A 25167-nucleotide genomic window follows, 5' to 3' on the forward strand; every position below is an offset into this window, starting at 1 on the left:
AAAAAATTATTTCTCGCTCAGTTTTTGACTTTTCAAACTCAGAAATGTATTATTTCTTTTCCAGAAAATTTCTGAGATTTATCTTCGATTTTTTTTGTTTTGTTTTGTTTGTTTTTTCTCACATTTTTGACTGAATTTTTTATCTTTTCCAGAGAATTTTTACCCACATTTTTTGTCTTTTCAAACTCAGACATTTCTGATTCTTTTCTAGAACTCTTTTCTGATTCGTTTTGCTAGAAATTTTTTTCTCGCAACTTCTTTGACGAAACCTACTCTAGTGGGAAAGTTTTTCAAGAACAATATTTATTTGTGGTGTTATTGAAGCTGTTCACAATTGCCTAAAAAAAAATTATTTTCATAATTTTTACCGTTATCATAATATTTCCACAAAATATCCCAGTTCCACCTACAACAATTCTGATGTGATCTGAAGAATCCTCTGAATGTTCAGATCTGCTCTCTTCCTCCCAAGGCATCAAAAAGCCCAGACTAGAAGGGAGATGCTCCATTTGCTGCCAACAGGATCCATTTTTAATGCTTTGGGGAAATTTAAAGCCCACTTTTAATTACAGATCTGTCCCAGCGTAGCAGGAGTCATGGATGCTGGCTCTGGGGCCTCGAAGGTGCTTTGGTTCGGATCCTGGGACGTTTGTGAGATGCTGGAGATGACAGCTGACCCTGAAGCTGAGAGTTCCTCAAGAACGGAGAAATCCCAGAAGTGGCTCTGAGGGAAGGATGGACTAGTCCTTCACTTGTGACGAACAGGGACAGAACCGGCTGAAAAAGCACTTTCTGCTTTTCGAAGCTGATGGTCTCACATGGGTCCCACTAGTGGATCTCTGTTAACGGTCAGAGCAGATGACGATAAGAGATGCCGACACAGAATGCCGTTTGTCACCAAACCACTGGCCTGGTTTCACATGAGATTGCTCTGATTAATTTATATGTTTTGTTATGTTTTGCCATGTTAAGTTAAGGCAGCGTTTCTGCATGTTTTAGGTGTTTTCCTTCTGCCACACACCTGGATTGAATATGTGGGTGATTAACAGGCTTCTGCAGCACTTGATGGTCATGCAATCATTTGAATCAGCTGCTCTGGAATAGAGACACATCTAAAACATGCAGAGCAGGGGGGCTGAGGACTGGAATTGAGAAGCACTGCATTAATGCAAAATTTCTGTTTTGTATATTTTTATACCTCCAATCAGCCGAAGTGCTAAAGACAAACCAACCACCTGTTTTTTGGCAATAACTTAATGTTTTTTGGTGTCTTGAAAATGAACCATTTCGAAAACTTCCCAATTAGTAAGTCACATTTGATCTTATCTAGCAACCCAGGTGGAGCTCTAGCACATTTGGTCAGCTGGTCTTGCCACTGAATGTGCCATACAATGGCTGCTGGAAGTGCTTAGTTGTTGACTTACCATCCATAAACCACTGGCTGCATTCTTGTTGGTTGTGCAGGAAGCTGTTAAATGTTCATTAGCATTCAAAGTTTATTGATCTTTGAGAGTGTGGCTTTGCATTATTACGCTGTATTAGTTGAAAAGGGTCTCAAAACAACAATATTATTATTGCAATAACAATTTATTGTTGTTTCAACAGAGATTGCAGAAATATTTTTGTCTTTTTCTGTCAATTTAACTGTTTATAGAAGTTAGTAAAACATTGAAAACAAATCTAGAAGACAGTCGATGCCGTTACACCATGTCTCTGTTATCCTGCTGCCCCCGTCTCTCTCTCTCTCTCTCTATCTCTCTCTCTCTCACTTTCCAGTGATGCATCGTTCTCGTTGTCAGGTCATGGAGGGGGCTGGGGTCACCCTGGTCTCAGACCCGGTCTGTGGCCTCAGAGAAACTCAGTGTGTCCAAGATGTAGAAGAAGCCTCCCCTCCGGTGCTTTGCGTCGCGGCAGCGTGTCTGTCACTTAGCCTGGCTGACTCGCCCCTCTCTATCTCCATCTCTGTGCTACTGTCAGCATGGCAGATGACAGCGGGGGGCCACCAGGGGACCACAAGCTCTCAGTGAACCTCCATTCGCCGATCTCCATGGAGAATAGCCCCCACCAGCTGTATTTCAAGGCCGTCAAACTGCTGCTGTCACGACAAAGACCACGGCAACCAGGCGAGGCCTCTCCCATAAAACATCAAAAGCATCCACTGCAATGAAAACAAGCGAGGGAAGCGCAGAGGGAGGGGGGGGCTTGTCAATCTGCACGGCCCCTCTTCTAAGTGACTGTAGCCCACCGCCACTACACTCGGCTTCCATGCCATTCATTTTTCATGCTGCGCTGTCGGTGATCCAAACTGTGCCATCCATTCTGCAGCTGACATGTCCAAATGTCTGAGTTACCGCATAGTGCTGCACATAACAGAGCTGTCTGCGAAAAGTTTTATGATATGGAAATATGCTGAGAGCCTCTGTGATGAATGGGCATAATGGGGCCAGAAGTAACGCCGAGCTGCTGTGGGCATCTGGGGCGTTTTTATCTTGAGACCAATACCTGAGTGACATGAGCTCATTCTTACTGACATGCAAAGGTTGCCTTAAAAAAGCATTTATGGTGCTTGGATCTTTTCACATTTTGCAGTAATAAAATAGGGTGTTTTCACTCCTGAGCTGGTTCAATTTGAGACCAAAATTGCAACATTTATTACATTTTCAGCTGCTGTAGTTCGCTTCCACACGGCACTGCCTCAAATGACCCAAACACCTTGCAAAACCCGTTCCCCTCCTCACCTGTGGGGGCGCTGCACCAAGAACCAATGAAGAAAACGATTGAAACCTCTGAAGACGACACTGAGAACAACTTCCTTCTTCAGGAAAGGTAAGCAAAAGAAGGGCGTCAGGTGTTAGCTGTTGTAAGATTTTTTTGTGTTTGGTAAAATACTTTAAGCCATTTCTCCAGCTAGCGTTAGACTCTTGTGTTTGTTTTGGTTATATTTACCCAGAATGTGTGTCAGCTACAGTCCTCTTTCTGCCTTTGGAATGGTCTCCGGTCAGTTTAGGGTGTTTTCACACTCAATAGTCTGGTAGATGAGGTTTGTTCGGGGACTAAAACTGCAACATTTGTTACATTTTCAACTGATGTGGTTCAATGTCAAACAAACCAAACTTCTTAAAAACCTGGTCCCCTCCTCGCCTGTGGGGGTGCTGCACCAAAATCTACAGAAGAAACCGACACAAAAACCTCCGAAGACATGAATGCAACTTCCTTCTTCACAAAATGTAAACAAAAATTCATTAGCATCGGATTTTAGCCGTTTTCTTCTGTCCTCAAAAGAGAAATCCTAAAACCACAAAAATCTTTTGGCACTCCATTTTTGTTTACATTTCTGAAGAAGGAAGTTGCGCTTCGTTTGTTTATGTAATTTCCTTCAGTGGGTTTTAAATTCTGGTCCCTAATTGAACCAATTCCACCAAACTATAAGGTATGAAAACATCAAAGGCCTTAAAAATCTTTGTCTTATCAATTTAGTGAGATATATTTTCAGAACAAGGTCATAATCGGTGAGGGGGGAAAAAAGCAGCATCCAGGTTTGTAAAGTCTCAATTTAATCTCAGTTTAAATGCTCAACATCTTATATAGACCACAGCTGAATGTCTAGGAGTGAGCTTGGTTCTTAAAGCTGCAGAGAAGAACCACTCAGAGCTGAGAGATGGTGCATTATGTCCAGGCTGACACGTCAAGAGGCCCCAGATTAACGACCCTCCTGCACACACACCACCGTTCCCACCTCCGTTCCAGGGGCCACGCTCATTTACATAAACTGATAATCCTTGATAAGAATTTCCATTAGACAAAGGTGAAATGGATCAATTTCTGCTGCCAAGATAAATCTCACGTTTTACACCGACAGGGTCATTACACGAGCCACATTTCAGAAATAATGTATTTAAAAAGTCCGCCGATAGCGGCCATTTCCCGTTTTCCAATTACCTTTAAGAAAAGCTTATTCTGTGGACAATAAAGCACATTACGGCACAATATGATACAGTCCATAAAGATCAGCGTGTTTGATGAGAGGTTAGCGAAAGCTCAGCATATTTCGGTGGGGATGTCACAACCCCGTGGTTATCGCTGACACCTCGCTGTGCTCGCCATGCAAATGTCCTATTACGCCCAGTCCAAATAGATTAGGAGGCCTGTTCAGAAGTAAACAGTTTTTTCCTGTTTCTTCCCTTCTCTGTCTCCTTGCAGAGAAGGTGGGAGGAAATAAAGACGGCATGGGTGAGAGAGGAGGGGAGAAGATTGACAGAATAGAGAGGTGATGCCACCTGTACAGGGCAGGAAGAGAACGGAAAAAACTCATTAGTCTGCCTTCATCTCAATTCGCTGCTCTGACCTTGAGACATCCACACCTCCCTCCAGGCTCAGCCCAGTCAGGACTCCCCGGATCAACCCCCACCTTCATCGCCAGCATCTCCTAATTCAGCTGCAGCCATTTGATGAAGGTATTACCAGCCGTTTTAATGTCTTTATCTTCTGTCATCCTTTTTTTTTTTTTGCATTCCTGAAACTTGCAAGATGCATTTGAGGACTGTTTAGTTTTATTTATATCTTAATCAGTTTTTAGGTGTGTTTATTATTATTGTTATTAGTAAAATATTAAGTTTTTATTAGTTGTAATAGTAGTTTTAGTTTATTCATACTTTTGCAGAATTCAAAAAAGGTCAAAGTTTTGTGATTATGTATACATCAATTCTGAAAGAAATACTCGGCAGAAGATTTTCAAAAAAAATATTCAAATATTGTTGAACAACCAACTCACTCTGGTGTTTTCTCCCAACTCACCATTTTGCAAACTAACATACGGATTATGGAGTGCCAAAATTTGCTGACAGCTGATGTAAGCTACTTGTGTGGAGGAAAAGAAAGATCAATTTCACATCAATTGGAAAGGCTAAAGCAATGGATTTATAAACACAAAATGAAGTGTATATATATATATATATATATATATATATATATATATATATATATATATATACATGTATGTAGTTAGAGTTTTTACCTATTAATTACCATTTTTATTTCACTTCACAAAGATGTTCCCTCTGTTTCAGATTTTGATATTCTACTAGTTTTAGTTCACTATAATAACCTTGCTGAGAACCACTCTCCATTTTGTTTAATGCATTTTTTTAAAAAAAATCTCAAATAGAGTTTGTGTAGCTATAATATAAGTTGAAGTGTGAAGAGCTGCAGCATGTAACTTTTATAAAAATATGTTTTTTAATGTATTTGTTTCAACTCTAACTATGATAGTTGGATGCCTATGAGACAGATAATGTGAAAAAAATCAATCTCTACCTTCTCCTAGTTCTACCAGTGCTAACTAACTTCAGAAACACACAGCTCGGTCAGAAACAGCCAATCAGAGCCAGGAGGAGGATTGTCTTGGTGCTGTCAATCAAGCTCATGTACACGCTGCTCACAGCCTCTCCCTTGCTCCCTGCTATGCTAGAGCTTCTCCCTGTCAGCAGTCTGTCATGAATGCTAAAGCTAGTTAGCATTGCCAGCTATAACGATGGATAAATGTTTTTCCTGAAGCATTGCGTTGTTTCTCCTCTATTGGCACATTTAGCAGCTTGTACAGAAGGGTGAATGATAGCGCTAAGTACCTCCTCCTGGTTCCGATTGGTTGGTTTTTGGTCGGGAGCAGCACATTTTTTCAGATTGCAATAGTAGCTCAGGTAAGAGGTAGAGGCTATCGATCTTTTCACAGGTTTTCTGTTTCTTAATATAGTGTTACGACATAATGACAGTTAAATGTTATTTTTTATAAAAGCTGAATGTTGCAGTTATAAGGAATTACTTATTTATTTTTTATAAAGTGTGAAGAGCTTAAAGGAAAAAAAAAACAAAGAAAATAACACTGGCTGGAAAAGGAATAATTAAAAAAATATTAAATATTTCCAGTTGAAAGTAAGATTTTCTTTCAGGAGATCAAGTTTGTTTGCTATGCAAATAAATTTGACTTTAGATTTATTATAAATCCAGTTTCACAGAATATATTTCTTTCCTAAAAATAGCAGCTTACCACTTAGCTGAAATTAAATAACTGTTAACAAACATTAATAGAGGACTATTAAATATTTATATGTTAAGCCAATCATATCCTACACCAATGCAGAATTATACAAGACCTAGATGTCCTGGATTTTATAGGAACATATTCATTTCAGTCGTTGGATACTTGGATTTGAAAAAAATGACTTGTCTACTAGTGAGTTTAGCATCTTCCAGTTTTTAAAAAGTGAAATGGCCTTATTGACTTATGAGCTGACAGGTTACTGATCGACTTCTCTCAGTTGCTGCTTCTCCAAACCTTCAGTCTGAAAACGTCTCTTCCTCCACAAAAACTGGAGATTCCTGCAGATATGAAAGCAGAAAGAAAAGAAATCAGCTGCAGATATCTCCTCTGTCCCTCCAGCTGCCTCCCCCTCCAACGCCAGCAGACAGGAAACCCATTATCGTGATGAAATCTGAGGTAGCGCCCATTAAAGTGTGGCTGCAGATCTTCAAAATGTTTCCGCACTTCGACATTTTCCTGACAGCAGGTTTGGAGCGAACCTTTAGAGAAAATAAAATTATTTATCAACAGATTTTATCTGCTTATCCATTTTTCATCATGTGGGTGTCCCAATCCTCCATTCCAATAATCATAGCCTTAATTATTACCAGGATTTAAAGCACTAACTTTTAATAAATCATGTATGATTGCTGCGTTCCTCATGCAGTTTTGGGGGCTCTCATGTCTCCATGAGCTACCATAGCGCCCCCCGCAGCTTTCAGAGTGAAACAAAAGCTTCCTTTAGCTGTGTGACTCATGGCTCTGCAGCTGTGAGTCTTTTGTTTCAGCCACACAGTGAAGGAGTGACAACAAACAACTGGGTCCAGTCTGTGATCCGCTGCCTGTGAATCACTGAGCTGCTCATTCAGATGTTTAGTCTCACACAAACACAACCTAAGCCGCATTTTTTCAAAGTGTGTAACTTTATTATAAAGAAAGCCAACCTCTTAATAAAAGTGAAGATGATGTGAAGATTATTTATTGTTTCACGAGGGTGTAAAGTACAAGAATAATCTAGTTTTTCCTGTTTTAATATTAAAAAGTAGACGCCCAGAGCAGCAAATTGAACTCTTAATTTTGATCCGTGGATTCTGTCGTCGTTACTGTACTGTTTCTGCTCCACGCTGACGGACAGATTAGATTCATCAGCTTTCTGCTGCTTAATGTCAGGCAGCTCAGATTGTTCAGTGGGTGGCCTTCTGACGGCCACTGCAGGTACAGAGTGACCTCTAAAGGAAGAGGCCGGAACTGCAGCTTCTCCTCCTACAATAGCTCCGATTCTTAAAAAAACAGACATCATTTAGAGAAAACTCTTTTTCATTTTGGGTCATATCACAATCATGAGTGTGTACAAGGTCTGGGTGAGACAAAATGTACTAATAAAACCCCTGAAGAAACTAAAACATTAAAAATTGGTGTCTGAATTCAGTGAGTACTAATTAAAATGTAATAAACATCTTTTCACATTGATTTTGTAATTATGTCTTATTGAAAGACATGATTAAAAATACCTAAAAAAATAAATAATTTGCATACATAAAAATTTTTTTTAATAAATATAAATTATTATTATTAGGCTTGAACAACACTTCAGTTGTTCAAGCCTAATTAAAGTGTCCAAAATGTCCCTTTATCTACGATTTGTCACTTTTATTATCTGAAGTTGTTAACGTGTAAACCGGTAAAGACAGGAAGTGTTAAATAAAAACAAACGCCCGACTTCAGTCGTCTTGTGTTCACGTACTGATCAAACTGTGTTGCCTTTGCACTTCCAGTCGTTTCACCAGAGAAACTCTTTATCCCGTTTTTGCCATCACTGTTGCTGATGTATAAAAAAATCCCTAAAGCAAATAAATAAACAATTCTTAGCCTGGTGGGGAGCAAGTGAAGCCTGGTGGCCCGCCAGGCTTATTGAACACTGTGGGAAACTGCAGTAAATGTGACTGTTTGTTACTCGCCACATCGATCACAGTTTGTAAGTTGAGACTGAGGCTGCTGTGTAAAAGTAAAGAAACACTGCCACCTGTAGGTGGGAGTTAGTTCTCCCTTAAATCCAACAGTTTTGATCATTTTTGCAGAAAATTACCAAGAAACTCACATTAATGCATTAATGTGAATAAAAGTGAGGACTTGTTGATTTTGTGCAAATTTCCATGATCGTAAATTTGCGAAAAACTGGAGGGACAGAGTGATGTAATTTGGCGTCTGGAATCTAGAGGGCCACATAACAAGCTGCGGCGGGCCAGATTTGGCCCCCGGGCCTTGAGTTTGACATACGAGTTTGATTGATTTATATTAATCTGGTTAGTAAGATTTTAAAAGTGTTTGTTTCTTTCTTTATTAATTTCTTCTCTAATTCATTTCTTTATTCCTTCCTTTATTTCTTTTTCTTTCCTCCTCTCCTTAGAAGAGAAATATAATTAATACATATTTTTAAAAAGGAGCAAAACTGATAAAATAATCTTTCTCAGGTTTTTAGACCTGTTTTTGATGTAACTGTTGTTTATATTTTCTTCTTTATTCTTATTTATTCCATTAGATCTCAAAGAAATGACCATTTCAAATAATAAAATGTAGACATCAAAGCTTGATATAAATATGTTCACTAATAGTGAAAGATGCAGCTAAAATGTTTAAGTAAACACTTTGTAGAATTATTTCTCTATAGGATATATTTGTAAAATATTTTTAATTTCTGAAATAAAATGTCTAATTTAACATATACAATAAAAATGTAATTAAATTTAAATGTATTTATTACCACAGCGGCATTCTAGTGTTTTTTTCCGCCTCTGACAGTTTTCTAACCTGAAAAAAACAAACTTCCATCTCTGGTCTGGTATTTTGGGCTGAATTAAAATATGCCATACAGCTTCTGATCTCTACATGTCACAATCATGAAAAACCTCTCCAGGTTACAAAATAAAACAATAAAAAGAAAAATCCACAATTACATTGTTTTTAAAATCTAAATCTTCTTTGCAAAAGTCAGGAAATCTAATCTGCGTTGTGTGTAGCTCTGCAGAAAGAGGATAACTGACGGCGCATATGCAGCTGCAATCTTTGCAGAGTTTTGTAATAAAGGGCTTATTTCAGCATCACTCCGAATGTAAGGGAAAGAAATTACCAAGCAGACATCGTCCTTGTGTCATTAAGCTTAGTTTCTCTGAGTGATGAGGATGAGCTTTCTGTTGTTGATCCATTAAGGATTATCACTAAGTTTCGTCCAGCTGCAAAAAAAAAGTGCAACACATGACGGAGCTGTAATCCCATTCCCAACAGCAGCGAAGTGTCCCGAAGCCACCACTCTGGCCTTCTCCGTAATCCCTCCGCTACTGTAAAAGAAGAAGAAAAAATTGTTTTTCACTTTTCCTTTGCACTCGCAGCAGGAATTAAAAGTCAAAGAACCAGATGTATCTTCTAAGACTAAAAAAAGTACACGTAAAATCTGCGGATTAAGATTAATGCCTTTCAATATTGTTACACAGATGAAACTTTGCCCAAACAAAAAGAAAGCAGGAATGTCATTTCATTCCCAGAAAGCGCTCAGTGGGCCAGATGCTTCAAGGATAAACTCAGATATTAGTACTCCAGCATTTGTCCATGCAGACATTTATTTCACTTTCAGTTTTCAGTCGGATTCAGAAACAAAGCTGCTCGGTCCGACTTTATATATCAAGGTGGTCGACTGTTACTTATTTAACCAAAAGGCAAACTTTTATTTGGAAAAACAGAGTTTCCTGAAAATTTGAGAAGGAATTTTGTTCTTACTCTGATTAATTCACCAACAAAAGAAGAATCTGCTGAGTTGACGAACAAGTCAGGGTTGCTATGGCAACTCCATAGCAACCATGGAACCAAACCATAAATTTGGTGCTGATGGAAAGAATAGGATAGAATATACTTTATTGATTCCCTTTGGGGAAATTGCTTATTAGTTGACAAGCTACTCCATCTAAGGTGTTAAATATTAACAATACAAATAAAACCATAAGAAATTAAGTTTTTAAAATATACATCTCTGGAAAAATTGAGCCCATTTCACTGAACCCCATTGAAAGCCTCCTGGTTATTAATATTCCACCGAATATAAATTTCTGAACTCTTCCAGAGTTAAAACATTAGTATTGCTGTTTCTAAATGAATATGAAATTGTTTTCTTTGCATTATTTGAGATCTGAAGGCACTGCATCTTTTTTGTGATTTTGACCTTTTTTTCTTTTCTGAAAATAAATACAAAATTTTTGCTTGGAATTTCTGAGACATGTTGTAAGTAGTTCATAGAATAAAAGAAGTGGTCTCTTAATTTTTTACAGAGCTATATATAAGTGTAAGAATAAGTAATTCAATATGACTGAATATAAATAAATTAGTAAATAAATAACAAGCATGCAGACATGTTAATCTGAAAATAATCTATAAATGAGTGCAGAGAAAATTAGATTCAAGTTACTCAGATGAGGGAAGCCCACAGCATTACTTTATTCATCTCATTTAAGCCTCAAGCAAACAATGAAACAAAGAAACAAACACTCTAAATAATAACAAGTTTGCTTCCGCTGCAAAAACTAAAACTCTTAAGTATTTTGGTTCAAATATGTTAGACAAAACTTCAAATAAGACAAAACTAACTTACAAGTAATTTTTCAACAAGATCATGTTTTATTGCTTGTTTTACGTTGGTAATAAGTTCTTAATATTGATTATAAGTACTAGTTAAACTGGCAAATTATTTCACTTAGTACAACACACTTTTCCTAAGTTAAATAATCTGCCAGTGGAACTAGTACTTCTTCATCAATATTACGAAAATATTTGCTTAACATCTCCTAATTAGTTTGGTTTAGTGTACGCTGTAAATATTCTTGGTAAGATTTGGTGATTTTGCCATGTCAATTCTTTCAAATTAGCACCCTTAATGAAACTATATACAATTTCAGAGTCTTACTAAGTACAATTGCAAAAGAGCAGAGAACAAAATGCTTCTGATGTGGATGCCTACTTGAAAAACGTCCATTGATGACAAATTTTCCTGGACGATAATTTGTTCCAGACGTTATTGTAATAAATAATAATATTGTTGTTGCATCTTTTCTTGCCAAACATCTGCATATCTTTGCATTATTTCCTCAGCAGGTGATTTCTGTTTCTAAATGTTGTGATTCTCAGGGCGGTCCTTTTCAGGAACACATCAGCAGAATATTTTCACACTCCTCCTCCTCTTCCTCTTCTCTCTGCGGCAGACTGAGTTCACCCCCCACTCTGCGGGAAGAGCAAAGAGCTGTCCGCAGCGTTTTGTGTCAAGGCCCGGAGCACAGTCCTCAATGCGAAGAGGAGAGAACGGGAGAGGAAGAGAAACTCTGTGTGACACTGAGGCATGGAGGAGGAGGAAGAGGAAGGCGAGGCCGCATCAGGAGGTTGTCGAGCCACATCCAAGTGTCAGGGTCCCAAAATAGTGGCGAGCGACAAGCAGACTGAAGACACCAAACAAACAACAGCTCTCAGATCGAGTAAACATCGGCTAACACTCTGGACGCGACAAACTGTGAAGCCTCCCTCTGTCTTCCGGTCCTGCTAATCAAATCCGTGGAGAAAGCAACCGGAGAGGACACTGGTCCTGCTAGAGGAGGCCTCTGCCGCCTCACTTCTGTTCTGGCCGGGGTCCTCGAAGGAAAAAAAAAAAAAAAAAACACTGACAAGCTCGGTGTGGACACAGAGGACAGAGTCTCGTCTCCAGCAGATGTCTCGTGGCGCAGACTATAAATAAAGCCAATGAGAGCAGCCGGCTGCTGACGAGCGCCTCTGCGACGCTGCATTCACTTTGCAAACGGCCCAATTAGAGAACAGCTTTTTAACTAAAGTATCGATCTTTAGTTTCTCAAGCCGATACTTACCTCTGGACCTCCAGCTGGATCTGCTGGAGGTTTCTTCCTGTAACAAAAGAGTCATTCCTTTCCACTGTCGCCATCTGCTTGCTCAGAGTTGCAGCTAACAATTATTTCAGTAATCAGTTGATCAACTTAAAAATTGGCACATAGATTTTGCATTTAACCACTTAAGCCTGTCTTATACTATTTAAACTGACCTGGACATGTAACAGATCAACACTGAATCGTTTTTGTTCCAAATGAGAAAATGAAAAAATAAACTTGCAGCTGAAAAGCTTTGAAAATAGTATGCAGTGCTACTTCTGTCATGTTTAATGTCTGCTCTTTGCTGTAATGTGCAGCCAACTCATTGTGACTCTAACATCTGTGAGAAGATGCACGACATCCAGTGCGTTTAATATCGCAGCGTGGGCCTTTAACTGTGAAAGAGGAGCGCACCAGTGTGGCGTTGTGTTCAGCTGATGACCCTGACAGTCCCAAAGGACGTTGGTAGCCTGGAGGCTTGTCTGCCTCCATTTAAACCCATCTAACGGCGCCTTGTTTGGATTGGACAGACAGCCAGCTGCAATTAAAACACATTTGTTTTTAGTGTTGGGGATGAAAACGTGCAGAAAGTGAGCAGTTTGCAAAGCAATAATTGAGTTCACGATGATTATGTCTGCTTGTACGGAGCAGCGATCAGATTTGTTACTGGAGTAGAGATCAGACTAGAAGAAAGGATAAATCCTGAGAAATACGGATCAGAACGACTTCCCAGATGTCAAACAATTTTCTTAAACTCAGAGGACTAAGAGCTTAAATATGACGCAGGGTTGGGGTCAATATAGTTTAGTTTTATTTCATTGTGACTTTTTGTATAATTTGGTTTTAATCTGTTTTTAGGGTGTGTTTGCTAGTTTTTATTTAATGAATAGTTAAATATGGTTTATGTTTAGACTTTATAAGTTAGTGTTATCATATGTTGGCTAATTTTTAGGTGCACAGTTTAAAAAAAATCTCCAAATATTGTATTGTATTTGTGTACACATTGGTTGGGTAATGGAAGTACAATTTTCTAAAAATATATGCTGATTCTGGAGTTTTCTCTCAACTTTTGCTGTTGCCATTTTTCCTTCTCTGCACTTGTAACAAATTACTGCAGGCTGCGGTCCTGTAAAATCAATTAATTTCATTCGCAGTGGATTTCTATTGCTTGCCCCTGCGTGCACGAGTTCCAGTCTTAACTTGGCGTGGCAGCTGACACTTTGCCAGAGTGGATGTGCTGAGAGGTATATTAGAAGTGATAATGAAGAACACACTTCCACTTGAGAACGAGGCAATTAAAGTGGGGGTGTAAACAGCCGAGGGAGCAGCGAGTGCGACTTCCCTCGGGAGGGAATCCACCAACATCCCTCACACCTGAGAGGTCGGCGGAGGACTCTGACTCTGATGAGGATTCCTGGTGACAGTCTGTGATGGGGAGGTGTAAGACGAGGAACTGGAGCCCCAGAGCAGCCGCAGTCACTTCAACTACCTCTTATGTCTGTATGTTTGACTTCCAAGCAGCCAGAATATGTTGTAAAACTATTTTATTTTACTTTTGAGTGTTTTCCACTTGACTAGAGGCCTTTACTCAGAGTTTTTTCTCTTTATTGAAAAACTTTTATGCTGTTTATTTATTTACTCAGAGACAATGTACAACATCTGATAAGGTCATTGCAGAGAGGAGAAAGAAGGAGGGATAAATTTCTGCCAAAACAAATTAGTAGATTTGAAATGTTTAAAATTTTAGACTTTTTAAAAATTTTCTAGAAAATGTCTGAGATTGATTTAAACATTTCAGGGTTTTTTTCAAAGTAAAATGTTTACTTATACTAAAAAAAAATACATGTTTTTTAGAACATTTTTAGATTCATTTCAAATTTCTGAGCTTTTTTGAGTAAATCTCTGACTTTTTAAACTCAGAAATGTCCACTTTTTTTTCTTAGAAAATTCCTGAGATTAATCTCAAAATTTTAGATTTTTCTACCAAATTTTGATTTTTCAAGCTCAGAAATGCTTTTTTTTTTTTTTTTTTTTTTTTTTAATTCTGAATTATTTGGGGGGGTTTTGCCAGAAATTTGCCTTTTTCACACCAACAATGTACTTAATATGCCAATCTACAGCGCATAGAGTGGTAAAAAACAGCTGACCAAACATGTTGGAGCTCAGCTTGGAGTGCTAAGTAAAAGGCTAGGGCAGTGCCTGCTGTTTTTGAAACAGCTAATGGACACCATAAAATATTTACTTAAGAGTACTGACAAAAACACAGCTGGGTGTTTGTTTATTGCTTCTTTTTTAAAGTGCTTGGCATAGCAATTGAGACCCAAATGGAAGTACAAAAACGTGCAAAATATGAATTTTGCATAATGCATCCCCATTTAACCCAGTACATCCCATTGTATTGGGGTTCCAAGAAATGTTTTGAATGATGTGATTCAATTGGACATAAAAGTGTTTATAAACTCAATTAGCTTAGCTTCTTTGCTAAGTTCTGATAACTTGGCAAAGAAACAGTTTTAAATGTTAAAAAACCTTCAGTGGAAGCTATAAAAAAATAATTAAAAAACATCAGCAAATACTTTTGTTTATCTGTCAGCAGGACATCCATCCATCCATGCATCCCTCAGTAAGGCTTTTGTAAAGCACTGTATGCGTCTAAATGTTAAGTCATTTTTAAGTACATAAGTTTAATTTGCATAGACTGAGTTGTATTTAGTAGTTTGAGAGGGACTTTATGAATAAAGTCCTACTTTTATTGAATCTAATGTAGGTTTTAACATAAAAATAAAAAATAAAAAAAAGATTAACAGTGTGTATCATTGTTTTTTAGAGTTAAATTTATCTAAAAATATCCGGGCTTTTATTCTTCTTGGAAATTGTAGTTAAGATTTCTCTTCGACTAAAACCTTTTTTTACTTCAGTTGCAAATGTGATCAGGCGTTGTCGATGTTTGGATAATGTTTTTAAATTCAGGCAGTACTTGGACAAGCTAAAGGGGTCCTTTAATTCTGATGGCGTCTTAGTAAGTGAAGATGTTGTGAATAATTTTATATACTTTTTTTATATGTTTAATTTAATGCTCACTAATCTGTACAAATGCGTAGTTCGTATTTTAAGCCGCAAAATGGCTCAAACTACAAATACACCAAGTTAAAAGGTAAGTTTAATTTTTAGTTATGAACTATAAACAAAGCAAAATGCTAACTAGCTTAGTTAGCGCTTGTTAGCCGCTAGACACCAAACCTCTTGGAAAATCCTACTGATTTTAGATTCATTTGGTTAAAATAGCTACATTTTACATCATAAGACTCAAATTGAATTTACTCTTAGCTTATTTGATGCTTAGCAAACATTCGGTTTATAAAATTGTGAAAAGCAAACGTTTTATTATGCTGAAACTTTATAATCGTCAAGAAGCACAGAGGTTGGCTTTTGCGTAATCCTCTCGTATTCCGAGGAGCAGCAGGATATATAAAATATTTATAAACTTATTTTCTTTGCCCATAAAAGTATAGATAAAGAAAATGGTGATTAAAGCTAAATCGTACAATTATAGTTGAGCCTTTAAAAACGACATAAATATATACAGGAAAAAACGCACCCTGTATCAACTAAATCCAAAATATTTTCCAGTAGATTTTAGCTAGTACACATTCAATGTGTCTGTTGACTAAGTATGTGCAATTACAACGAAAACCTCATTTTTAAGATGACACCTAAAATAAAAACACAGTACATGTAACCTCATGCAGTATAGAACTAGTTAAGTCAGTCGGAATAAACGAGTCTTCAGCTGTTTCTTTAAAAGAATATTGTAAATAGTATTCACAAACACAGCACAAAGAACGAGGCAAAGTGTTAAACAATCTGGGGGACCCAACTTTTAAAGATTTATCCTCTCTAGTCTTAAAATGTGTCTGTGGAACCAATGGTGATCTTTGATAGGAATATCTAAAAAATCAGAATTGTAGGCAGAGATTTGATGACAATAGTGCTGCAAAATTAAACTTTGTTTGCTTGACGTATGTAAAGCATCTACATTTTCCACATTTGAAACTAACTTTCACTATTTGATCTCCAGCTAAGCAAGGGTGCCATGCATTTCCAGCCTAAATGACTAAATATTACTTAATTTCATTCTGCACTATGCAGATGCTCTGTTTGCGCTGAAGAACAACTCGCCCTCATTAGGATAACCTGGTTTCTTAATAATTCAGCTAATAATGATTTGACCACTCATAGATCATTGTTTTATTTTTGATTTTACATTATATCTAGAACTCCTAATCACACTTTCTAAACAATTTAAAAGGTTTGTTGCATTTTATTTTTACATGATTGACCAAGTTAGTCAGCCCACTGTTTTTGTCAGATTCTGTATTATTTATTTTACATTGGATGGTCTACTCCTAAATGAGCTGACTGAACAAATTTAAGTTGTTTTTACATGTTTGACCAATTTTGTGAAGCTATTGGTTTATTTAAGTGTACTTTACTGGTGCAGAGTTACCAAATAAGCCGATTCAGAGCTGTCTGATATCAATATTGGAAGTGGGAAAAAAATAGATCCACACAGCTGAGATTTTTTTAAGTTTGTTTTTTCACCATTGGACAGGCATCCTGACTTCTAATACAATGAATGAATAATAATGTTGCATTCCAAAACGTTTGGTGTGATATTAGTGTACAAATCTGATGGAAATCACTAATTCCGTTATGGAAGATGCTATATGGACCATTGTGTTGTCAATGATAAACGCTGGCACTGAAAAGCTTCCAGTGAGTGGACAAAGAGATCATGTAAATAACGGCGTCATCAGCATATTGTCCCATCTTGGCAGTTTAATGAGTTATTTTCCTTAAAATTGACATTTGTTTTAACTTTAATGTCAATCTTTTGGCTTTTTTTTTTTTTTTTTTTACTTTCAGCTTCAAGTCAGTTTAAAACTGACTCGCCTAGCAAGTCAGTTGCAATGTCCCAGAAGCCCCAGAAAAATGCCCAAACTGCACATTACATCGAGCTGGGAGGTTACCAGTACTGGCCTGTACTGGTGCCCAGAGGCATCAGACTGTACACGTACGAACAGATCCCGGTTTTCCTGAGAGAAAATCCATACATCACAGATGGATACAGAGCCTACCTGCCATCCAGGCTGTGCATCAAGAGGTGAGGCGTTGCTCAAAGTTTGGCTTAAACCAGGATAAAATACTTCTTGGTGCTATAAACTTTGAAATCAACAATGAAGCAATGGTTTGTGCGCAGCCTCTTCATCCTATCCAATGAGACGGTGAATATCTGGAGCCATCTGTTGGGCTTCCTGCTCTTCTTCTGCGTCGGGGTGTACAACATGGCGTCGGTGCTGCCCTCCATCCAGGCCTCCAGGGAGGATTACGTCATCTACTCCATCGGGCTGTTCTGCTTCCAGGTGGGATGCCAAGTTAGTTCAAGGAACCTCTGGATTGTTAAAGTGAAAGATTTTGCTTCCTTCTCCACTGACTGCGTTTCCATTCACTGTAAAATTGCACAAATTTGAATTTTAAAAATAACTTGGCTTAATTGAAACACATCAATTTAGAAAGGTTTTGCGCTTGAATGAAGTGGTTTAAAAAAAAAACTGAAACATTTTTTTTCATGAGTCATATGATCAACAGATGTTACTACTGGCAGAAATGACAAAGAAGATGACAAGAAGTGATAGGAGAGTGATGGTTTTTAATGACTTGAACAAACTTATTCATGTTTGTTCCTTAGTTAATAAAAACAAAAGTGTAAATTTGTATTTCAGCAAAGTTTTGCGCACATTTTGATTCAGTTGTGTGAAGGCAAAACTGTCAATTAACCAGTCAATCTACATCAATAGAGGGAATCTAAATACATTACTAAGCCTAAAAAGTGAAAACAAAAAGAGTAAATTTATTATGTGCTTTAGAAAATTAAAACGTCAGCCATTTTTGATTTGTTGATCAACCATTGGAGCCAAATCAAAAGAAAACAAATAGACGATTTTGATCAGGATTATTAGTAGTGATTCTCCAATCAACTGATTGTCTGAAATGATTGAAATCTGTCGTATATTCTGAGTTTAATACGCACAGAACTGACAGAAGGAGCTTTAATTTTTCCTCTTCATGTCTGCTGAATTGTTCCTGGTTGCATTTTTTAAAAACAGAAAAAGTTAAACCGCCGCTTCATGTTTTCCTGCCCAGTTTTCACAATATGATGATTCAGGATGAGCCAAATATTCACTGCAACTGCTGTTGCCTTAATCTGAGCGATTATGAACCGACATCAGTGCAAAGTTCTGCTGGATGTTCTTAGCAAATTAAACTGAATCCCAGTCCTGAAATCTGCCTGAATCTGGTCTGGATAATGAAATGTGTCTTTAATTCCTGATGGAGCGTGTCGCTGCGTTTCTACCCTCAGCTCTGCATGCTCTGCTCCGTGGGTTACCACCTGTTCTGCTGCCACCGCTCGGAGAAGACCAGCCGCCGCTGGATGGCGCTGGACTACGCCGGCGTTTCCATCGGCATTCTGGGATGCTACGTTCCAGGAGTGTTTTACACTTTCTACTGTGACAACGTAAGTTCATTCCTGATTGATTTGTGGTGTTTGGGTTTGTGGTGTGACAGTTACATTTCTTGTCATATGACGCTTGTACTTGGACAAAAGTTGTCTTTACATGTTTGACAAAGCTAGTGGAGCTGTTGGTTTATTTAAGTGAACTGTGCTGGGGGGGCGTATCGGTGCAGCTCTAGTGTTTATAAAAAACACAAGACACCGATGATGTTTTTGCAATATTTCTCTGATTGAAAGAACATATTCAGTAATTTTAAGATCGGTTCAGTTCTGATCTTTTCACCCCCCCAAAAAAAACTGATTTATGGCACACACACACTTCTAAATGTCGGAAACATATCCAATTATTATCAAAGCGTTTTCAGTTTGAGCTGCTTTTAATTAAACTTTTGCTGATTTGAGACATAAATCTTAATTCTGTGCCAAAAGAGGCAGATGCAGTAAATCTGAACGTAAATAATGGCTGAAAATTATAGTTTTGAAATTAAGAAAGAAATCTGTATCAGTGAAGCGAATCACATCACAAAGCAGCTGTTTTAGTGAAACTACCTTCTCCTGGCCTGTTTTAAGTATAAACTGAAACATTCAGGCGATAAAAGGAGCATTTGATTCTTTTATTTTTTACTGTGAATTGTTGCATCATGGCGGCGGCGGCCTGAGGAGCAGTAATTGAACAAAGCGAGCGCCTCAGCCTGGCTCCGCTCTTTTACTCATTGTTCCCGGTGAAGAAGCAACACAACACCTTCGCCGCTCTCATCCGGTTGGAAAACAGCCTCCGATGACACAAGCTCCTCATTCCAGCCGCCCACCATCACCACCGCCGTTTTATTTTATTTTATTTATTTTTTTCATCCCTGAAATACTTGGCTCCGCTCCGGGACGCTTGCTTTCCCCCGCATATTGGAAGCGCCGGGTTATTTTGCCCCCAGAACTGGGCTGAAATCTGCTCCAGACCAAACCAGATGGCGGCGTTCACGGAGCGGTCCGTCACTCCTGTTCCTCACCATATGACGCTCGCAAGTCCAGGAGCCTCGGCGGCAAAAAAGGATCCCCTCGTCCCCCGGCCGCCGCCGCCGCCTCCTCCTCCGTCCACGCCAAGATGGAGGCTTCGCTTCTGGGTGGCTCCACTCCAGTGGCGAGCCAAGTCCCTGAAGAAAAACAGATTTTTATATTTAGCCAGTCAAACTCTTGTCTCGTCCGAGTCTTTTGAGGGATGCAGATTTGGAGATCTGTGATGATGAGGAGGAGGAGAAGAAAAAAAGAAAATAAGAATTTGGCTGTGGCCGAGCCGGGGGCCTTGTTCCGGGTGCAAATTTATTCACTGTGAAATTCAGCAGGACTCGTCGCACGAGGACGTGTGACTGGACGGAGGCCTGCATCCACATAGGCAGACAGAAGGGACGGAGACGAGGCTGTCCAGACTTTTCAGCAGCTACGTATAGAAGTTTAAATACCAAGCGCAGATCCAGGGACAGGTTCTTCACAGATCTGTGATAACGGCTCAAACAGTGGGAGAGATTTCTTAACACATGCAAGGAAGAAACTGAGCCAAGATGAAAGACAAACGACGCTTAGTTTTCATTCTCCGATTCTCTTTATTTGCTTGTTTTACTCTTAAACATCTGAGTCATTAATAAATGTATAAAACACTTTATTCTGTTTAGAAAGAGAGGAATCATCTGTGATGATTATGGAGTCTTCAACAGTTTCTAAAAAACTTTCACATTTGGTTTTGTTGCAAATGATAAATAGTGATTAATCAGCTATTGAAATAGTTGTCAACTAATTGAGTAATCAATTAATTGTTAACTGGAGTATACAGACTATAAAAAAACAACATATTCTGCGCTGTAATTAATCCAAAACTGTGCAAAAATATAAAAGTACTTTCATCCAGTACTATTATGTTACATAATAGTAATAACTATTATGTTTGCTAACTAAATAATTAGCTTGGTGACTAAGTATTTAGGTTGGGTTATTTAGCCTGTCCTTATATGACAGGCTAAATAACCCAAATTATTGCTGTTAATTTTTGACTGTGACAGCACCCCGTACTTTCCTGCTGCTGGTGGATTCATCTCTACTTCAAAACGCCTGAACCAAAAATCTGAATCACCTCCTTGGTCATAAGTAACTTCAATAAGCACAAACATTCAGCTTTATGGTTGGAAACGTTCAAAGGAAATGAATTCCTCTCAGTAGTTGACTCAAATGTTGACTCATTTTCATGTTTTTGGCTCTGACCGGTCTCTGTGGTGTTGGTTCCAGTACTGGCGGCAGGTTTACCTGGTGACGGTCCTGGCCATGATCCTGGCCGTCTTCTTCGCCCAGATCCATCCTCTCTACCTCAGTAAGCAGTGGAAGCAGCTGCGCTCGCTCATCTTCTGCTTCGTGACCGGATACGGCCTCATCCCAACGCTCCACTGGATCTGGATCACCGGAGGATTCTCCTCTCAACTCGTCCAGGTCCAACAAACTCTTCTGGTTTCTACCCACTGTTTCTGCTCAGACGTGGTTATTGTTGACTTGGATTTTTGTTTCTCTTCAGGCTTTCGTTCCACGGATCCTTGGGATGTACTTCATCGCAGCGTTGGCGCTTATTTTCTATGTTTCTAAGGTTCCAGAGCGATATTTCCCAGGTGAGTCCACTCAGGAGTTTCACATCACCTCTAGGGATGCAGTGATTTATCGGTGCAGCGTTCCTTCATTTTGGGAGCTCAGTCATCGTCTGATACTTGCATGTGAAGCCGATCGTATTCAACCTCTGTCCTCTTCTGCTCTCCTGTTAGAGGTTTGATTGACAGACTGGCCCACCAGAACGTTTATGCATGTTTACATTTAACAATAGTCACCAAACTGTTACCAACTCAGTGGCTTTCTTGCTATATTTAGCTACATTTCAGGCAGAAAACAATGGGAGTCAGCTGGTCAGGCTTTTTACAGGTCGGTAATCTGCAATTGGTCAGAAAACTGCAACTGGTGCACCCCCAATTATGTCACAATTTTTTTTGTATTCCCTCACAATACTTTTAAGTATTTAAGATGCTGCTTGTACTGACTATTCGAATATTTAAAGTCTTTCTGCTGCAATGTAATGTTTTTGTACCTTTGTTCCATGTATGTTAGTCACATTAGAAAGATATTTTTAGATCATTTTCTTTAGAAACAAATGAACCACAAACATATACTTAAAATAAAAAAAACAAGAGATTAAACATGGACTTTTCATCTTTTCTTCCATTCTTTAAGCATAAACAAACTTTCTGAAAGAAGGAAAGAAATAAATGCATCCAAACTATTTGGACTTTTTTGAGTTACTTCATTGAGATTTAAAAGTCATCTGAGTTTTGATTGTGTCTTTTTTAATGCTGGTTGTCTGAATGAAGAGCCGATTTCCTGTGCGGTCCCATCTCTACTTCACACAAATTATAGATAATAGATCGATTTTCTACCAGTTTCTGCACCAAAGACTTAATCATGTAGAAACATTTTGACTATATGTGTGCAATTTTAAATTTAAATCAATTCAGCTCTGAATTGATTTAAAACGTTTAATTTTATTGCGAGGAAACTCAAAAGAAAAAAGCGTATCCTGTAATGTTTTGCACTTAAATCAGGTTTTTTATTCCCCCTCAGGTCAGCTGAACTACCTGGGCTCCAGCCACCAGGTGTGGCACCTGCTGCTGGTTCTGATGTTCTACTGGTGGCACCAGTCGTCGGGTTTCATCATGGCGTACAGACACAGTCAGCCGTGTCCCGCCGCTCCTCAGCACACTTAGTTCACAGCGCGACACGGCGACTTTCTGAACGTAAGACGTTTAAAACCCTCTAAATGTAGTTTTGTTCCTTAAAAGGAATAAATGTTTTCTAAAAGTTATAAATGGAGCAAAATTTGGTCAGAATTAAAGGTTTTAATGTCAGAAAAAAGTCTGATGTTAAAGGAGGAAATAAGTTTAATTTAGTGAAACTTTCTCCATTTTATAAATTCATTCATCCATGTTTATTCATCCATCCGATTATCCACCCATCTATTCATTTATTCATCAAACCGTGCAATTATTCATCCATTCATTTACCATTTTTCACCCATCTATTATCCATCCAGTTATACCTTTATAAATGTTTCCTGTATATTTGTTTTTTTGCTTTATTTATTATTTTTATTATATTTTTGTAATACATTTCATTTTTAGACTAGACTTTGTTTAAAAAAATCATTTTTTTCCTGACTTTCCAGCAGGTTATTGTTGTTTTTTAGGCTCCATGTTTAAATCCTGACGTCTGCAGAAGAAATCTGAATCAAATCTATTTTAAATATTTTTATTTATACTTTATGAAAAACACTCCAACAAAGGAGAGAGTTGCATGTTGGCGTAGAAAATGTGTTTTGATGGAACCAAACACTGGAAAGAGAAAAGTAAATTATAGAAAAATATTTATGCATAATTTTTTGTTCATCACAATTTCCTGAAACAAGTTGGTCCAGTCAAATCCTTTTCTTTTTTTTCTTGCTTTAAATATTTAGATTAATCTAAATTATAGAAACATTGTTCATCCCTCTAATAATAATAATGCACTGATCTCAATTTATTTAAACAGGTAAAGTTATAAGTCAGATTATATTTGAGTTAAGATAATCTAAAATATCCCTCCAAGCTGTTTTTTAAGATTATTTTGATTTTAATTTGTTCTTTAAACAAAACAAAAATATACACCATTACTTCAGAGTTCCAGCCAAATTTTCTGCCATGAAATTAATTTTTTTATCAGTTCATAGCAGATCTTTGAAACGGAGGGAATAAATTATATTTTAATCCTTAAATCTGTTCAGGAGACACAAAAATAAGTGTTGCAGATTCCAAGATCTGATTTAACTTCCCTCGTGTTTTTCTACCTTTAGGAATGACCTTTGACCCGGTGGCTTGCATTTTACCTGCATGAGGAGCAAGATGGTCAGTGGCGCTGCAGCACAGGAAGCAAGGTGACATGAATGCATCATAAAAATCACCAACAGGAACAAATTAACAGGAAGCTCCTGTACTTCCTGGTTCTCCAAGTGCCTGTAAATGATGTAGCATCAAATGTTTCTGAATGGGGAAACTTAAATCTGCAGATTTTTTGATATTTGATATGTTTTAACAATATCAAGAAGCAAAAAGTGAGCATGTTAAAGCAATTAAAACCCCAAAGACTTGTTGTTCAGCAGCTTCTTTCAGAACTGTTAATCATATTTTTATGTTTTTTTTTTGGGACTCAGTCGATGTTCTTAAGCTCATATTAGCAGTAAGTAATGAGCAGCTCCGCCTCTAGAGGTCACTATTGAGGCACAACAGTGATTTAAATGGCAGTATTAAAACTACATTCTCTGTCCTTTTATATTCATTGTTATAATCCTGTTTTTGGTTCATATGTGAGGATTTTTTTGGGAGCAGACAAGAGAAAAAATAATCAATGTTTTCAGATGTATTACTGTAAAATATGATGTTCTAGCTCCCTTAGGGTGATGTGCAATGTTTTACTGTTTTAGTATTTTAAATGACTTCATTCCAGCTTTTATGTACATTACATGAATGTTTTATCTATTAAAACATTTGATTATATTTAGACTTCAAATTTGACCTCAGCAAAAATATATATATGTAGAAAAACGCTATACTATCCTTAAAACAAACCATCAGATCTTTAGAGGGACTTTCAAACAGGGTTTTGTTTTAGGGTTTTCTACAATGACAGGAGTGCAAACGCATGAGACACTGGTTGTTACAAACACGTAAAATAGAAGCAAAAACCTTTAAATCAACAAAATAAAGGCAAATGAAAAATGTTTCAACTACAGGAAATGGAAACAAAATGGGAAAATTTCTTAAAAACCTATGAATATGAATTTAGAAGCTTTTCTAGGTATGAATAGCTGTAAACTTTCTCCATAAAAACGAAAGTGCTCCAGACCACTAGGTGGAGTATGGAGTAGGTGATTTTTACATACGTTAATCCTGATGTTCAATAATCTTGTAAAATCCTGCGTTTTTCAAAAAGTATAGCACACCCTTTCTTTTTTCCTGCACATCCCATCTGTACTCTGCGTTTGGTCCAAGACTATTTGTTTGTCTGCCCCTAGTGGTCTGGAGGACTTCAAGTTTGCAGCATTTATGTTTGCACCATTGTAGTTTTACCCAAAACAGAAACATTATCAGTTTAGTGATTATAAATGAAAACCTTTGGTGATGGAGGCGGGACACACAAGATGTTTGGTGTCTATATTTACGTCTTCAGACAGATTTATCTGCACTGCATTTTGTACAATTTACCCGGAGCTGTAAATAAATGGGAATCTCACTCAAATTCGGAGGTTAGATAATTACTTGAAGCCTTAAAAAGGAGAATAAGTCACTACACTCCTCATTCATGCATATTTTTTAGTAAATATTTTCCCTTAAAAAGTCTTACAGTGATTTAATAGCGATAAAGTTAAATGGCAGTGGACTCATTTTGGAATGAAATTTGACATTTTTTAAATTATTAATGGACTTAAACTGTACTGTTTGTACATTTGTCTTTTATATCTGCGACTTTTAAATGAGACTTCCTTCTTTCCATTTTGG

The 25167-nt window shown here is 37.8% G+C and overlaps 1 protein-coding gene across 6 annotated transcripts; it reads left to right on the plus strand.

Annotated features, from left to right (window-relative positions):
- Positions 1-2760: 2760 nt before the first annotated feature.
- paqr3a (progestin and adipoQ receptor family member IIIa) lies at positions 2761-24165 on the plus strand. Of its 6 annotated transcripts, none has more exons than XM_044108100.1 (10): positions 2761-2826; positions 4201-4267; positions 4372-4454; positions 16915-17152; positions 17249-17411; positions 18410-18565; positions 20834-21031; positions 21114-21204; positions 22202-22374; positions 23466-23767. In XM_044108100.1, the coding sequence occupies exons 2-9, from the start codon at positions 4227-4229 to the stop codon at positions 22342-22344; spliced, it is 1113 nt and encodes a 370-aa protein (XP_043964035.1). In that variant the 5' UTR covers positions 2761-2826; positions 4201-4226; the 3' UTR covers positions 22345-22374; positions 23466-23767. The 6 variants fall into 6 exon arrangements, with proteins under 6 accessions (XP_043964035.1, XP_043964046.1, XP_043964057.1 ...); XM_044108111.1 differs by lacking the exon at positions 2761-2826 and adding an exon at positions 3263-3430; XM_044108122.1 differs by lacking the exon at positions 2761-2826 and adding an exon at positions 3485-3536.
- The last annotated feature ends 1002 nt before the right edge of the window (positions 24166-25167 follow it).

This window comes from Gambusia affinis, linkage group LG03 (assembly GCF_019740435.1).
Source record: "Gambusia affinis linkage group LG03, SWU_Gaff_1.0, whole genome shotgun sequence".
In the NCBI taxonomy this organism is placed as follows: domain Eukaryota; kingdom Metazoa; phylum Chordata; class Actinopteri; order Cyprinodontiformes; family Poeciliidae; genus Gambusia; species Gambusia affinis.